Source organism: Carcharhinus amblyrhynchos, chromosome 20 (genome assembly GCF_965287045.1).
Source record: "Carcharhinus amblyrhynchos chromosome 20, sCarAmb.v2.hapA, whole genome shotgun sequence".
Lineage (NCBI taxonomy): Eukaryota > Metazoa > Chordata > Chondrichthyes > Carcharhiniformes > Carcharhinidae > Carcharhinus > Carcharhinus amblyrhynchos.
In genome coordinates, this window is record NC_137343.1 from 50,906,874 (window position 1) to 50,924,525 (window position 17,652).

Below are 17,652 nucleotides of genomic sequence, written 5' to 3' on the forward strand. Positions count from 1 at the left end.
TGCACTCATCCAGCAGGTGAAAAGTATTCCATTATACTTTTGACTTGTACGTTGTAGCATGCTTTGGAGAGTCAGGAAGTGAGTACTTGTTGCAGAATTGCTAGCCACACAGTATTTATATGGTTAGCTCAGTTCAGTTTCTGGACAATGGTAACCCTCATGATGTTGATAGTGGGGAATTCAGCGATGGTAATGCCACTGAATATTGAAAGGAAGATGGTGATATTCTCTCTTGCTGGAGATGGTCACTGCCTGGCACTTGGTTGGTACGAATGTTATCTGCTACTTGTCAGCCCAAGCCTGGATATTGCCCACGTCTTGTTGCATTTACACAAAGAAATCCCACAACACCAGTTTAAAGTCCAAACAGGTTTACTTGTAGCAAACGCCGCAAGCTTTCAGGACAGCCTGTCCCTTTGTCAGGCGGCTGGGACTTTAAACTGGTGTTGTGGGATTTCTTTGTGTTTTACCTCAGTCCAACGCCGGCATCTCCATATCATTGTTGCATTTTGACATGGACTGCTTCAGTATCTGAGGATAGTACTGAACATTGAACAATCAGCGGGCATCCTCACTTCTCACCTTATCATCGAGTCCCTACAATACTGAAGGCGGCCACTTAACCCATTGAGTCTGTATTGGCCACATCCCAGCAAGCCCACATACTTACCCTGCTAATCCCCCTGACACTAGGTCAATCAAACTAACCCGCACATCTTTGGACTGCGGGAGGAAACCGGAGCACATGGAGGAAACCCACACAGATATGGGGAGAATGTTCAAACTCCACATAGACAGTGACCCGAGGTCTGAATTGAACCTGGGTCCCTGGCGCTGAGCAGCAGCGCTACTGTGCTGTCCACATGACTCCAACCAGCACAGAGTTTTCCCCCTGATTTCCGTGGACTCCGGTTTTGCTAGAGCTGCTTGATGCCACACTCGGTCAAAGGGCACTCACTCTCACCTCTAGAATTCAGATATTTTGCCCATGTTTAAACCAAGGCTGTGATGAGGTCAGGAGTTTGATCGTGAGCAGGGGCTTCTCGATAGCAATGTTGATGATCCCATCCGTCACTTTACTGATGATTGAGAATACGCTGAGTGGGCAGTAATTGGCCAGGTTGGATTTGTCCTGTTTCTTGTGCATAGGACATACCTGGATAATCTTCCACACTGACAGGTGGATGCCAGGATTGTAGCTGTGTCAGAAATAAGGTTCACCATGACCTCCTTGCTTTGTACATAATCACCTGAACTCTCAAACCTGTGTCGAGAAAATTGCCAGTTCCTCAAACCCCACTCGGGAGAAAATGTCCAAATGGTCAGGTTTTCATTCTGCAGTGAGGGATGTTAATGGGACTGGGCCTGCCTACACAGAGACAGCTGCCTCCACACAAAGTATAACCTGCCCCCAGTTTTCTCCTCTTGCAAAAATGTAGGTGCCAGATTCAAGGCAGACTTCCAGAATCACGCCTCCAGTGCCATTTCAGATAAACTGGAGACTCCCTTTGTTGCAAAGGCTCTGGCCCATGCCTCGAGTTTTAAAGATTAGGATCCTGAATGCCTTTAATCATTCTCTCAATCTGCTCAGTCACCTTCAACAATCTGTGCACATACTCCAGATCTCTGTTTACTGCACTCCTTTTAGAATTGTATCCCTTGTTCTATATCGTCTCCCCTTGCTCTCCCTAACAAAATGCATTAATTCACACTTCTCTGCATTATATCTCATCTGCTGGTGGACATTCCACTAGTCTGACTATATCCTCTCTGAGATTTATCACTATTCTCCTCACAGCTCATAACACTTCCACGTTTTGTGCCATCTGCAAATTTTGGAACTGTGCCCTTGTTCACTCAAATCTAACTTGTTAAATTAGATCAAGGAAAGCAGTGGTCCCAGTACTGATTCCAGAGAATGCCACTATATGCTTTCCTCTATTCTGAGAGACAACACTTTACCACTACTCTCTGTTTCCTGTCACTATCAGCCAAATTCCTAAGCATGTTGTCACTGATCTTTCATTCCATGAGCTCTTCACTTTCTTCTGTCTTTTATGTGGCACTTTATCAAAGGCCTTCTGGAAGTCCATGTACACCACATTAACAGGACAGCTGCTGTTGACTTCAAGACTTCTGTACAAACTAGCTACTCCCAGTCATCAGGGTGAGCACTTCCTTTGCAATACAGCCGGACCTGGAAAATGCAGGCAAACCAACAACGCAACAGCCACAAGCCGGAGAGATCACTTGTGCTGACGTCTCACGAGTAATGTTATGGGAAATGAATTACTCTGTAACAGATCAGAGTAAGTGTCATGCTATATATTTAACCACACCCAGATGTCAGATCTATATTTCTGATCCTTTAGTCCCTGAGTGCCGCAGTGGTAGTGTCCCCACCTCTGAGCCAGAAATCCCACATCAGGACGTGTTGGCCATGGAAGGAGTGTTCATGATGTAATTCAACGAGCTGATCATCATCCCAGGAATCCTTCTACCACCTCCGCAATATTCACCAAAGGGAATGAAATGTGTGTGAAAAAACATTTAAAAAATGAATACCCCAGCTCCTGATTTGTACTTCCCTGGCACAGTAGAACAACATTATTACAAGCAAATTGGAAATTTGGTACCATAGGTATTGTCATTGTACTTTGGTAAGTTTACTCAAGAGTAATTCACTCAGAGCCGATTAAAATGTGCAGAAGCACAGAGTCAGCCAGCATCCCTTTCTTGGACAACAGGGCATGTGCTTATAAAGACATTCAGTAGTCTAAAAGTTTTACTTATTTGGCAGGGCCAAAAGAAAATGACAACAACATTCCTATGGACACTATCCAAGCAGTAAAACCATGTAACCATCATTAAGAATAACAGATTGGGAAGACATTATCTTTGGGCCTCAGCAGGACCTCCATTTCCTGCCCACCATTTTGATCACTGGCAATTGTCCCTAAGCTATGAAAGATCCCATCCAAGTGTGGAGTTGACCCCGAGATGAGTTTTCAGCCACAGATCTGTATCAGCGCTAAGACTGCCTACTTCCGTCTCGACAACACTGCCCGATTCTGACCCCATCTCAGCTCATCTGTTACCGAAACCTTCATCCTTGCCTCTATTCCAACCTGCGCCTGGCCAGCCTCCTGTCTTCCACTCTGCGTAAACCTGAGCTTACCTGCTTGTATCTTACCTCACCTCAAATCTCATTCAGCCATCACCCTCACTGACCTACAGCAGCTCTCTATCCGATAATGTCTCAATTTTAAATTCCTCATCATTCTTTTCAAATCCTTCCATGGCCTTGCCTCTCCCTATCTCTGGAATTTCCAATATCGCACTCCTCTAATTCTGGTCTTCTGTAACTCCTGGTTTTAATCACTCCATCATTGGTGGCTTTCAGGTAGTTTGGCTCCAAGCGCTGGAATCCTCTCAGACTCCCCTCTATTTTCAAAATCTACCTTCTCAAACAAGTATATAGTCACCTGTCCGGGTATCTCCTTCAGCAACTCAATTGCAAAATCACTGTTATTGATATTGCTCGTTAAATACCTTGGGACATTTCACTATTAATTTGCATATACTGCATTTATACAGCATAATTTTGTAAATACTTCTCAGTAATTTGAGGAAACCACTCACCTCTTGGCAAAATCGAGTGGTTGGACCATCCTCTGCAGATTCAGCAAACTCTGTCCACGGCAACTTTTCTCTGGTGCAGAAGGCAAAGGGCATAGCTACAAAAAGAAACACTGCAATGATTTCCAGCAAAGAATTACGACTGAGCACTGGTCCAAATATAGAACATAGAACACTACAGCACAAACAGGCCCTTCGGCTCACAAGTTGCGTCGATCACATCCATAACTACCAGGCCATAGAACTATCTGTAACTCCCAATCCCATATACTCATCCAGAAGTCTTTTAAAAGACCCCAGCGAGTTTGCCTCTACCAGCACCAATGGCAGCCAATTCCACTCACTCACCACCCTCTGGTTGAAAAACTTACCCCTGACATCTCCTCTGTACCTGCTCCCCAGCACCTTAAACCTGTGTCCTCTCGTAGTGACCATTTCAGCCTGGGGAAATAGCCTCTGAGAATCCACCCTATCTATTCCTCTCAACATTTTATAAAGCTCTATCAGGTCACCTCTCAACCTTCGTCTCTCCAGGGAGAAGAGACCTAGCTCCCTCAACCTACCTTCAGAAAGGCATGCCTCCCAATCCAGGCAACATCCTTGTAAATCTCCTCTGCACCCTCTCAATAGCTTCCACATCCTTCCTGTAGTGAGGTGACCAGAACTGCGCACAGTACTCCAAGTGGGGTCTGACAAGGGTCTTATAAAGTTGCAGCATTACCTCCTGACTCCTAAACTCAATCCCTTGATTAACGAAGGCCAGTACACCATATGCCTTCTTGACCACATCCTCCACCTGCGAGGCTGATTTAAGAGTCCTATGGACCTGGACCCCAAGATCCTTCTGCTCCTCAACACAGCTAAGACTCCTACCCTAGATATTGTACTCGTTCATCCCATTGGTCCTGCCAAAATGGACCACTACACATCTATCCACGTTGAAGTCCATCTGCCACTTCTCCGCCCAGTCTTGCATCCGATCTATGTCTCGCTGTAACTTCTGACATCCCTCCAGACTATCCACAACACCACCAACCTTCGTATCGTCGGCGAACTTACTAACCCATCCCTCCACTTCCTCATCCAGGTCGTTTATGAAAATGACAAACAGCAAGGGTCCAAGAACAGATCCCTGGGGCACTCCACTGGTGACCGACCTCCATGCAGAAAAAGACCCATCCACAACCACTCTCTGCCTTCTGCAGGCAAGCCAGTTCTGGATCCACAAGGCCAAAGCCCCTTGGATACCATGCCCTCTCACCTTCTCAAGAAGTCTTGCATGGGGAACCTTATCAAACGCCTTGCTGAATATATGTTCAAAAAGATGCCTAGGACACATCTGGCACCTGGGTGGGGGTCAGGGAGGGAAACAGGGACACATCGGACACCCGGGGGGGGTGTGGGGGGGTGTGTGTTTGTGTGTGTGTGTGTGTGTGTGTGTGTGTGGGTGTGGTTTGGAGACACAGTCATCCAGGATAGGAAAGAGATGAAGATATGTCAGAGACCAGGCGGGGTGTATTAGAGTCATGTTCAGCAAGAGCTCAGAGAAGGAAACACTAATCAGCACATCGATCATCACTGCTTCCTCTTCTGAGGAGACATGAGTTCCACTGATTAGATTTCTATCACTCCTCAACTTCAGAAATAGCCAGATTGAGTTGGAGTAGTTAAAGGCACTGCCTGCACATGGAGTTATCCACATCACACAGAGCATCAGGGAATTCCCAAAAGCAACTGTGGCCAGTGGATCTCACTTGTCCCATCAATCTCAAGCCTATCTACTTGTATATGTTTTTAGTTTGGTACGCTAAAATACTCCTCACTATTGTTTGATTATTTATGTTTACCAGATATGCTCATGTAATTTGGATTCCTTTAACAATGGTAGCCTCTATTTATTTAATCCTAATCCCTTTAATCCAATTAATTTTCTGCTCATTTACATATTTACTGTTATCTCTTAATTTAAATTACTTAATTTGCTGATTTATATTGCAACAATTGACCAACAGGGACACTAGGGAACTGTTTTATAAACACGAGGGAGGGAATGAGCACTTCACCTTAACACAGGCAGTATGAGCTGCAGATACTAACTACAACCCAACCTGACTAGTCTTTGCAACTGTCTGTCCTGAGGCAGCAGATCTTAACTGTGTGCAGTGGGTGAAATTCTTCCAGTAAAAAGTCTGACAACACCAGGTTTAAGTCCAACTGATTTATTTGATAGTACACTCACTAGCTTTCGAGGTTACCCCCTTTGTCAGGTGAATGTTTTTAATGTGTTTACCCCAGTCCAATGCCAGCACATCCACATCATGAAATTCTTTCCTCAGCATAAAAATCCCAGTCTGTAAGCCCTGTAATGCTGAGATGTGCAGTTGGTAAGCTGTGTTTTATAGATTGAGGAATCACCCCTTAAAGCTACAAACCGTGTGAACAGAAAGGAAGGAACTTGGATTATTTCCCAGGGTCAGGTTGTCCCAGTGCTCGACAGGACTTTTTGAAGTGTCATCACTGCTGTAGCAAACACAGCCAACTCCCTCAAAAATGAGATAATGACCAGATAATCTGTTGTTTGAGGGATAGATATTGATCCGGAGACTGACAAAAACTCCCCTTACTCTTCATCAAATATTGCTAAGGGATCTTGTACATCCATCTGAATGGACAGGCAGGGCCTTGGTTTACATCTCATCTGAAAGGTGGTAGTGCAGCGCTCCCTCGTAATGCACTAAAGCCTCAGTCAAGATTACACGTTCAAGTCTCTCAAATGAGACTTACAACCTTCTGAGCCAAAGATGTGCGGGTTAGGTTGATTGGCCATGCTAAATTGCCCCTTAGTGTCCGGAGATGCATAGGTTTTGAGGGATTAGTGGGTAAATGTGTAGGGATATGGGGGTAGGGCCTGGGTGGGATTGTGGTCACTGCAGACTCGAGGGGCCGAATGGCTTCTTTCTGTACTGTAGGGTTTCTATGATTTCTGTGAGCCAAAGGTGAGGGTGCTCCTCATGAGCCACAGATTTGAAGACATCTTTGATGGTTTTGAAACTAGTCGGAAGACTGGCAGTAAAATGGCCTTTTGTTAGGTAGCTGCTAAATCTCTAGTGGTCACGTCACTATAAGAAGGATGTGGAAGCATTGGAGAGAGTACAGAGGAGATTTACCAGGATTCTGCCTGGTTTGGAGGATAGGTCTTCTGAGGAAAGGTTGAGGGAGCTGGGGCTTTTCTGTTTAGAGCAGAGGAGGATGAGAGGTGACTCATAGAATCCTACAGTGCAGAAAGAAGCCCTTCGGCCCATCGAGTCTGCACCGAACACAATTCCACCCAGGCCCTACCCCCATATCCCTACATATTATACCCACTAATCCCTCTAACCTACACATCCCTCGACACTAAGGGGCAATTTCTTAGCATGGCCAATCAACCTAACCCGCACATCTTTGGACTGTGGGAGGAAACCGGAGCACCCGGAGGAAACCCACGCAGACACGAGGAGAATGTGCAAACTCCACACGACAGTGACCCGAGCCGGGAATCGAACCCAGGTCTCTGGAGCTGTGAAGCAGCAGTGCTAACCACTGTGCTACCGTGCCGCCCGACTAAGGTGACTTAATAGAGCTTTATAAGACAATGAGGGGGATTGATTGAGTGGACATGCAGAGACTATTTCCTCAGGTGGATGTAGCTGTTACTAGGGGGTATAACTATAAGGTTCATGGTGGGAGATATAGGAGGGATGTCCTTGGTAGATTCTTTACTCAGAGAGTGGTTGGGGTATGGAATGCACTGCCTGCTGTGATAGTGGAGTCGGACACTTTAGGAACTTTCAAGCGGTTATTGGATAGGCACATGGAGCACCCCAGAATGATAGGGAGTGGGACAGCTTGATCTTGGGTTTGGACGTAGCTCGGCACAACATTGAGGGCCGAAGGGCCTGTGCTGTATTGTTCTATGTTCTAAAGACAAGCAAATAAATTGCACAAGAGAATGTGTCGTGTGGGCACTTGTTATACTTTACAAAGGCAGGACCACTTACTCCAAGCTTCCTGCAGGCAAATGATATTCACTCCACACATGGCAGCCACTTCCATCATGTCTCCAATTCGTTTGTGAATTGCTGCAACCTAAGGGTTTAAAATAAAAGAAAAAACAATGCCGTTATTGGCTGTACAGTAAGGACAAATACATGCTTTACCTGTTGCTGCTGAAAGGTGGTGAAGGGGACTTTCTAAATAACAGTGCCGCTGTGATTACAGCCCCATTATCGATATTATGTTCCTGGAAGGCCTGTTCTAAAGCTGTGCGGTTACCATGGTTTCACAAATAGGGATAGGCAATAAATGCTGATTCACATGCCATAAATGAATTTTTCAAATGGCTGTCATGAATATAATAGTCAAAAAGAAATGTCACCCCACCTCCACACAGTGCTCACACACTCTCTATATAAACTACATTTCAATATCAAATACCAGAATCAAAAGGCCAATAGTTTTGAGAATTTTATTTGTATGTGTCACCATCAGTTGAAACCAGAGACACGAGGAAGAATTCTAACTGCCTGTTACCATTGGTGAAAACAAAGAACAGACTCACATCAGGTGTCAGCACCCTCAGCTCTGACAGGAAGGTGTAGCTTCAAGTCCCGTTCCAATGTGTTAAATATTTAACCCAGGCTAAAACCGCAGTGCAGTAACTATAAAATCATATCATACCTACAATGCAAAAGGAAGTTATTCGGCCCGTCAAGTCTATACTGACTCTCTGACAACGTATTTTACCCAGGCCCAATCCCACCCCATCCTCTTAACCCCGCGCATTTACCCTGCTAATCCTCCTAACCTACACATCTTGGGAAACTACGGGGCAATTTAGCATGACCAATCCACCTATCCTGCACATCTTTGGGAGCGTTGCACCTTTGAGGATGTCGTCTTTCCAAAGGGATGTAGGCAGAGGCAATATATAGAACATAGAACTCTACAGCACAAACAGGCCCTTCGGCCCATTAGTTGCACCAATCACTTCTATACCTACTAAGCCATAGACCTATCTATTACTCCCAATCCCATTAGATCCCATATACTCATCCAGAAGTCTTTTAAAAGACCCCAGCAAGTTCGCCTCCACCACCACCGACGGCAGCCGATTCCATTCACTCACCACCCTCTGAGTGAAAAACTTTCCCCTAACATCTCCTCCGTACTTGCTTCCCTGCACTTAAATCTGTGTCCTCTCGTAGTGACCATTTCAGCTCTGGGAAATAGCCTCTGAGAATCCACCCTATCTATACCTCTCAACATTTTATAAACCTCTATCAGGTCACCTCTCAACCTTCGTCTCTCCAGGGAGGAGACCTAGCTCCCTCAACCTATCTTCATAAGGCATGCCTCCCAATCCAGGCAACATCCTTGTAAATCTCCTCTGTACCCTCTCAATAGCTTCCACAAATATATTGATGGTCCCGTACTAAAGAGTGTACAGGGACAGAGGGATCCTGTGTATAGATTGTAGAAGGTGACAGGACATAGTGAGAGGTTGGTTAGCACAGCATATGGAACTGTATGGGCAAATGATGTACGGGGAGGATTTGAGAGGAACAGCTTTCTTCACGGAGTGATAATAACCTAGAACAGTGGTTCCCAACCTTTTGTGTGTCACGGCACACCTCTATACTGTAGAAAATATTTTGAGGCACAGCTATTTTCTCTATCTTCTTCTCTTACTGGGAGCTTTGTTTTCAAAGAATGGCTCAGTGGTTAGCACTGCTGTGTCACAGCGCCAGGGATCCGGGTTTGATTCCAGCCTTGGGTGACTGTCAGTGCAGAGTCTGCACGGGTTTCCTCCCACGATCCGAAAGTGTGTGGGTTAGATTGATTGGCCATGCATCCTAGTCACCTGATGAGAGCTCATGATTCCAAATAAACCTGTTGATCTCTAACCTGGTGTTGTGAAACTGCCTACTGCACCCACCCTAGTCCAACGCCAGCTTCTCCACATCATCCCCCTTACTGTCAGGGGAGGGGGGGGGGTCTGCAGGGTAAATACATGGGGTTACAAGAATAAGCACTGGGTAGGATTGTTGTCAGTGTAGGTTTGATGGGCTGAATGGCCTCCTTCTGCACTGTAGGGATTCTATGGAACTGCCCCCTGTCCTCTTGCCTGATTTATATTAATCTCTTCCCTATCTTTCCCGCTTTTCCCAGGGTTTTTGAACACTTTGAGTTTTGCCTTTTGAGAGGCACATGCCGCCTTTGTCTTTACCTTCAAGTGCTGTCGGCCATGCGCATGGACCTGCCCAACACAAACAATCTAAACCACACACATGTGGCTTAGTCCCAGCCATTTCCCCAACTGACTGGATGACAGTGATGGAACGGGGGCAATGGAGTGAAATGTTCTCCAGGGAGACAATGTCAGCTCAATGGGTCAATCTGTCTCTTTCCATGTTTTAACAATGCTGTCTCCATGTTAAACTCAGATCCTTGCTGCTCTCTCTGGTGAGCACAAAATATCCCATGGTTGGAATTTTCCGATATTTTGGCAAAGTGTCAATTTGTCACGTGGCCCGCCGGAGACAGCTTTTCCTACTGTAGCTTTAAGACAGAAATTTTTTTCTCGGTTTCACGATGCCTCTGTGGTGGGCAGAATCTGATTCACTCGGTCCACCATCAGGCTGACTGCTATAATTACTGGGCCGTTCCAGTGAAACACCTCCCCAGCACCTGCTCCAAGTTCAAAGCAGAGGAAAGCTGTGCTAACTTGTCAGGCGGAGACCTGACCAGAATGCTGGATGCGGTAGAGAGACAATCCTTTATCCTCGGGCGAGGAGGAGATTCTCCAATAGGGAGTGTCCGGCCCATCTGACACCCTCTTCTGTGACTGTTCCAGTCTCGCACACACCAAGGAAGGCGGTGCTACTGAGATACAGCGCATTGGGGCCTGCTTTGCAGAGGATGCCTGCCAAAGTCATCACAGATAACATGGCGTGTAGACAAAACACTTCCTCTGCTGTGGATCCTAACCAGACACCAAGTCATAGAGGTGAGTTTTGGAATGTGACGAGAGTTCAGTTGCAGTGAATGGATACTGGTGCTGGTAGGCAATTGTAGAAAACAAGCACTTATGTAAGGATTAAAGCACCTTTGTCAATGTGTTAAACCTCACTTTTTGCACCCTGTTTGTGTCTGCCTACCCTCTGACCCATTGCCTGAGCACAATGGTCACCTGTGGTACACATACGCAAGTACATACATGAAGCAGATGGGACCTTTGTCTTCCGCTTCTAGTGATATATGTATGCGTGCACACACAATTTCTCTGCTAATACTTCTTAACTGACCATGGAGTTTGCATACTTCCAGACAGCACAGTGAAGCTATTTCACACACTGATCACTATTATTGTGGAATATACAGCAGAGAAACAGGCCAGTCAGCCCAAAGGACACATGTTGGTATTTATAATTCAGCCTCCTGCGTTCCTTCCTCATTTACCTGTTGGAATAGTCCTCTGTGGCCTTCTCTCTCATCTGCTTAGCTAGTCTTCTCTTAAATACCTTTCGTTTTTGAACAAGTATTTGCATGTGTCTTCACAATAGAAGACATTAAAAGCCTCCCAATAACAGAGTAAAATCAAGAGGCAAAGCTCAGAGGAGAATTAAAAACAATCATAATCACTAAAGAAAACTAATGGGACTGAAGACTAACAAGTTCCATGGACCCGATGGTCTGCATTCTGGAGGAGGGGGTACGGGGCGGGTGTGGGGCGCAGAGTAAGTCCACAATCAAGATCACAGTAATGATCTTACTGAATGCTGGCAGAACAGGTTTGAGGAGCCTACTGATGCTCCTATTTCTTATGTAAATGGCTGCAGTGATAATCGATGCACCTGGTCAAATCTTCCAAGACTCCCTGGATTTTAGACAGACCCATCAGATCAGATTGGAAAATCACAAATGTAACGACTCTAATCGAGAAAGGAGAGAGACAGAAAGCAGGAAACTATAGACATGTCTATAACAATAGCCTCTTGAGAAAATGCTGGAATCCATTAATGAACAGCTAGTGGCAGGACATTTAGATAACCATAATACAATCAGACAGAGTCAACATTGTTCGTGAAATGGAAATTGGGTTTAACAAATTCATTAGAGTTGAGGATGCAACAAGCAAAGTGGATAAAAGGGAGCCAGTGAATGCCGAGTGGGATTATTCTCCCTGTCTGCGGTCTGTTTCATGGCAGCAGGAGGCAATGCACCGCTCGCTGGTGGGAGGATTTGATGGTCCCACTGTTGTCAATGGGGTTTCCCACTGAATGCACCCCTCACTATTGGGACACCATTGGTGGGACTGCAAGATCCCGCTGGTGGAAACATTGGCAAGATTTCAGGGATAATATGTTTGGGTTTTCAAAAACCTGATCAATGTTGCTACTGCACAAAATGAGAGGTTGTGATTTTGGTTGTCTCCATAATCGCTTGATGTGATTGACATTTAGGAATCTATCATTCTCTATTTTAAAAATACTCAATGAGCACGCTTCCACTGCCCTCTGGGTATAGAATTCCAAAAATTCACAATCCACTGAGTAAAGAAAATCTCCTCTTCCGGGTCCTAGGTGGCTTCCCCCTTGACTTTTAACACTTCTCCAAATGTTCCCATCCGATCTGTGACAATACCTGTCCAGATGGGGGCTGGAAAATCCTGCCCAAAGAGTCTGCAAAGGGACATAGACAGGTTAAATGAGCATAGAAAACATTGGCTGATGAAGGCTAACGTGGGAAAATGTGAGCTTGTCCACTTTGACAGGAAAAATAGCAAAGTGAAATATTATTCACAGAGATAGAGACTGCAGCATGCCGTGGTACAGAGGGATTTGGATATCCTACTATATGACTCACAAAAACAGGTACAACAAGTATTTAGTAAGGCAAATGGAATGTTGACATTTATTGCACAAGGGATTGAGTATAAAAATAGAGAAGTGTTATTACAACTGTACAGGGCATTGTTGAGACCCCTAGCTAAAATACTGTTTATAGTTTTGGTCTATTTAAGGAGTGATATTCTTGCTTTGTCAGCAGTTCAGAGAAGGGTCACTGGGCTGATCCCTGGGATGAAGGGGTTATCTTATGAAGAAAGGTTGAGCTGTTTGGGCCTGTACAATCAAAGGTCTTTTACTGAAACTTACAAGATTCTGAGGGGCATCAAGCCCATCAGACCAGGGTAGATGCTAAGATGCTTAGATGCTAAAATCAAGAACTTGGGGATAATTTCAGAATAAGTATCTCCCATTTAAGACAATGACAAAGGGGAATTTCTTTTTTTTAAAGAGGGTGGCTAATTTTTGGAATTCTCCTCCCCAGTGAAGTGGAGGTTGATTCATTGAAAAAATTCAAGACTGAGTTAGCCAGAAGTTTGATTTACAAGGGTGTTAACAGCTATGGGTCGCAGACAGGAAAGTGGAGTTAAAGCCACAATCAGATCAGCTACAATCTTAATGAATAGCAGAGCAAGTTCAAGTTCTCCCACTGTTTTTATTTCTTATATTCTTATGCAATATTCACCTCAACCGATCCCCATGGTAGAGAGGTCCACATTCTTAGCACGCTCTGAATAAAGCAGTTTCTTCTGAATTCCCTATTGGATTTTCTTGGTGACTGTCCCACATTGATTGCCTCTAGTGGAGCTCTTCATAGATTCCTTACAGTGCAGAAGGAGGCTATTCAGCCCATCGATCCTGCACTGATAACAATCTCACCCAGGCCCTATCCTGACAACCCCAAGTATTTTCCTTGCTAATTCCCCTGACATCAATCCATCTAACCTGCACATCTTTGGAACGTGGAAGGAAACTGCAACACCCGGAGGAAATTCACGCAAACATGCGGAAATGTGCAAATTCAACACACAGTCCCCAAAAGCTAGAATTAAACCCGGGTCCCTGGCTCTGTGAGGCAGCAGTGCTAACCACTGTACCACCATGCTGCCCTTTCTCACCAGGGGAAACACTTCCTCTATTCATTCCACCAAAACAGTTTCAACTCATGTTTCAATCCTTTTCCCACAGCTTAAAACATTCACAAATTATTACAATGCAGTTCTAGGCCATTTGGCCAATCATGTCAGCACTGGCTCTCCAAACGAGCAATTCACTTAGTACCATTCTCCCTGTAACCCCTGCACATTTTTCCTTTTTACATAACAATCCAATCCTCTTTTGAAAGCCTTGATTGTGCTGGAGACAGGCTCATTCTCAGAGACAGCATTTTAGACCTCCGCCGCTCACTGCGTGAAAATGTTCCCTCTCACATCGCTTTGGCTTCTTTTGCCAATTATTTAAAATCTGTGCCTTCTCACTCTCGATGCTTTCATGAGTGGCAAAACCATCTCCATATCCACTCTTGTTAGACCCCTCGTGATCTTAAATACTTCCATCAAATCTCTACTTTATAAAATGCTCCATTGAACCTGTCCAAATATCTCTGTCAGATTAACACTCCTGTCAAATACCACAGGACATTTTATTACTTTAAAGAAATTAAACTAACGCAAATTATTCATTCACGCTGCAGTCCACTCATCCCCAAAATAATGTCGCCTCTCACTGTTACCAATTGCCCTACCATGTTGTGCATGCCATCACAGAAAGTTGACTTTAAAACTTGATTGTACATTATAAAAAAGTCAGTGCATATGATCCAATAATCCAATCTCCTTATTCTGTTGGCGTTTAGCAACTGTTTGAATTTCACTCTTGTAATTTACTGTCTCTCCCTGGGGCCACTAGATGGATCACTGACCGTCAGACAACTGCTGCTTAAACCCCAGGCACAACTGAAAAAAAACAATTAATTTCCCAGCTGTTAAGCAAAGTTATTAAATTGTTTAGCATGTTTTTTTCATTATTAGACTCTATTTTTATCAACATTACAGATTCACACACCATTAAAAATAGCACAGCAAGTTAAAAAAAATCATTCAAGGACGATGGCAGGGCCTTGCAGTTCACTGAAAGGGATAGAATTGAAGTTAAACTAGTGCACATCACCCCGTTCTGGACAGAACGTTATATCCCTCTCCGCGACCTGTGGTTTGTAGACGAGGGGGATGTTTTGACCATAGAATTTCTCAGATGATCTACCGACTGGGTCCTACCTATCTAGACCTCTCTGCAACTTTACACTAGGACAGGCAAAACTTAAGCTGGCCCACTCGCTCTTGCCCCAGCTAGGGCCCTAAAGTGGTTAATTCTTGACCTTCTATGGGGCATTTCCATGCTGGTGAGGGGAAGCCTGAAAATTCACTCTGTTCAGGTCTCGGTCAGGGAAGGGTGGTGGGGCTGCCACCTTGAGCAACCTTCTCAACATTGGACCTCCCCTCCCCACATGTCCATCAAGGGACCTTCCCCATGCGGGGCTCCATCCGCCTCTCCGCTGACACCCCCAAACGCTCTTTGCCCAGCCCTCCTCCCCCATGAGGTCCTCAGAACATGGCTGGTCAGATTGGTCAGCACCTCTGAGGCAGGACTTCCTCCTGAGTGAGGGATAAAAGTGCTGCCTCCAGCCAGTTAATGCTGATTGGAGCGTGAAGTCGCTGCTGGGGGATGTGGGGAAGGATGTGTTTTTATCCAACTCCTCAGATGGCAAGAAGGGAAGCTCCAACCAAACAAAACGTCATGTTCCATTTTACCTAAAGACACTGGAGAGAGTGCAAAAAAAGATTCAAGGGTGATACCAGAACAGAGATGTTATACCCATCAGGAAAGACTAAACAAGCTAGGGTTAGAACCATAGAACACAATAGCACAGAAACAAGCCTTTTGGCCCTTCTTGTCTGTGCTGAACCATTTTTTTGCCTAGTCCCACTAACCTGCACCTGGACCATATCCCTCCACACCCCTCTCATCCATGAGCCTGTCCAAGTTTTTCCTAAATGTTAAAAGTGAGCCCACATTCACCACTTCTTCTGGCAGCTCACTCCACACTCCCACCACTCTGTGTGAAGAAGCCCCCCCTAATATTCCCTTAAAACTTTTACCCCTTCACTCTTAACCCATGTCCTCTAGATTTTTTCTCCCCTAGCCTCAGTGGAAAAAGCCTGCTTGCATTCACTATCTATACCCATCAAAATCTTATACACCTCTATCAAATCTCCCCTCATTCTTCTACGCTCCAGGGAATAAAGTCCTAACCTATTCAAACTTTCTCTGTAACTCAGCTTCTCAAGTCCTGGCAACATCCTTGTAAACCTTCTCTGCACTCTTTCAACCTTTATTAATATCCTTCCTGTAATTAGATGACCAAAACTGTACATAATACTCTAAACTCGGCCTCACTAATGTCTTATACAATCTCACCATAACATTCCAACTCTTATACTCAATACTTTGATTTATAAAGGCCAATGTTCAAAAAGCATTCTTTACGATCCTATCTACCTGTGACGCCACTTTTAGGGAAATATGTTACGTACTCCCAGATCCCTCTGTTCTCCTGCACTCTTCAGTGTCCTATCATTTACCTTGTATGTTCTACCTTGGTTTGTTCTTCCAATGTGCAATACCTCACACTTGTCTGCATTAAACTCCATCTGCCATTTTTCAGCCCATTTTTCTAGCTGGTCCAAATCCCTCTGCAAGCTTTGAAAACCTTCCTCACCGTCCACTACACTGCCAATCTTTGTATCATCAGCAAATTTTCTGATTCAATTTACCACATTATCATCCAGATCATTGATATAGATGACAAACAACAATGGACCCAACACTGATCTCTGTGGCACACCACTAGTCACAGGCCTCCACTCAGAGAAGCAATTCTCCACTACCACTCGCTGGTTTCTTCCATTCAGCCAATGTCTAATCCAATTTATTACCTCTCCACGTATACCCAGCGACTGAAACTTCCTAACTAACCTCCCATGTGGGACCTCGTCAGAGGCCTTACTGAAGTCCATGTACACAACATCCGCTGCCTTCCCTTCATCCCTTCCTGGTAACCTCCTCGAAAAACTCTAATAGATTGGTTAAACATGACCTACCACGCACAAAGCCATGTTGACTCCCCCTAATAAGTCCCTGTCTATCCAAATATTTGTAGATCCTATCTCTTAGTACTCTTTCCAATAATTTACCTACTACTGACGTCACACTTATTGGCCTATAATTTCCGGGATTACTTTTGTAAACGACGGAACAACATGAGCTATCCTCCAATCATCTGGCACCTCACCCATGGACACCGACATTTTAATTATATAGAACATAGAACATAGGACATAGAACATTACAGCGCAGAACAGGCCCTTCGGCCCACGATGTTGCGCCGACCAGTTACAAAAACAATGACCCACTAGCCTATACCAATCCCTTTTCGTCCATAAACCTATCCAGAGATCTCTTAAACGCCCCCAAACTAGACGCATTTACAACTGCAGCAGGCAGGGCATTCCAATCCCTCACCACCCGCTGGGTAAAGAACCTACCCCTGACATCCGTCCTGTAGCTACCCCCCCTTAATTTAAAGCCATGCCCCCTCGTGCTAGCTTTCTCCATCCGAGGAAAAAGGCTATCACTATCCACCCTATCTAAACCTCTAATCATCTTATATGTTTCAATAAGATCCCCTCTTAGCCGCCTTCTTTCCAACGAAAACAACCCTAAATCCCTCAGTCTCTCCTCATAGGACCTCCCCACCATACCAGGCACCATCCTAGTAAACCTCCTCTGCACCCTCTCCAACGCCTCCACATCCTTCTTGTAATGCGGGGACCAGAACTGCACACAGTACTCCAAGTGCGGCCGCACTAGAGTAGTGTACAGTTGCAACATTACACTGCGACTCCTAAATTCAATCCCCCTACCAATAAACGCCAAGACACCGTACGCCTTCTTAACAACCTTATCTACTTGATTCCCAACTTTCAGGGATCTATGTACACACACACCTAGATCCCTCTGTTCATCCACACTATTCAAAGTCCTCCCGTTAGCCCTATACTCGACA

General features: G+C 45.0%; 1 protein-coding gene across 2 annotated transcripts in view; it reads right to left on the reverse strand.

Moving 5' to 3' along the window:
• upb1 (ureidopropionase, beta) overlaps nt 1-17,652 on the reverse strand; it is a 125,771-nt gene that overhangs the window by 87,898 nt on the left and 20,221 nt on the right. For both annotated transcript variants that reach the window (XM_080208603.1, XM_080208602.1), the window contains exons 3-4: nt 7,680-7,767; nt 3,643-3,737 (exon numbers count right to left, since the gene is read on the reverse strand). In XM_080208603.1, the coding sequence (XP_080064729.1) occupies nt 3,643-3,737; nt 7,680-7,767 (183 nt within the window). The remainder of the gene's footprint in view (nt 1-3,642; nt 3,738-7,679; nt 7,768-17,652) is intronic.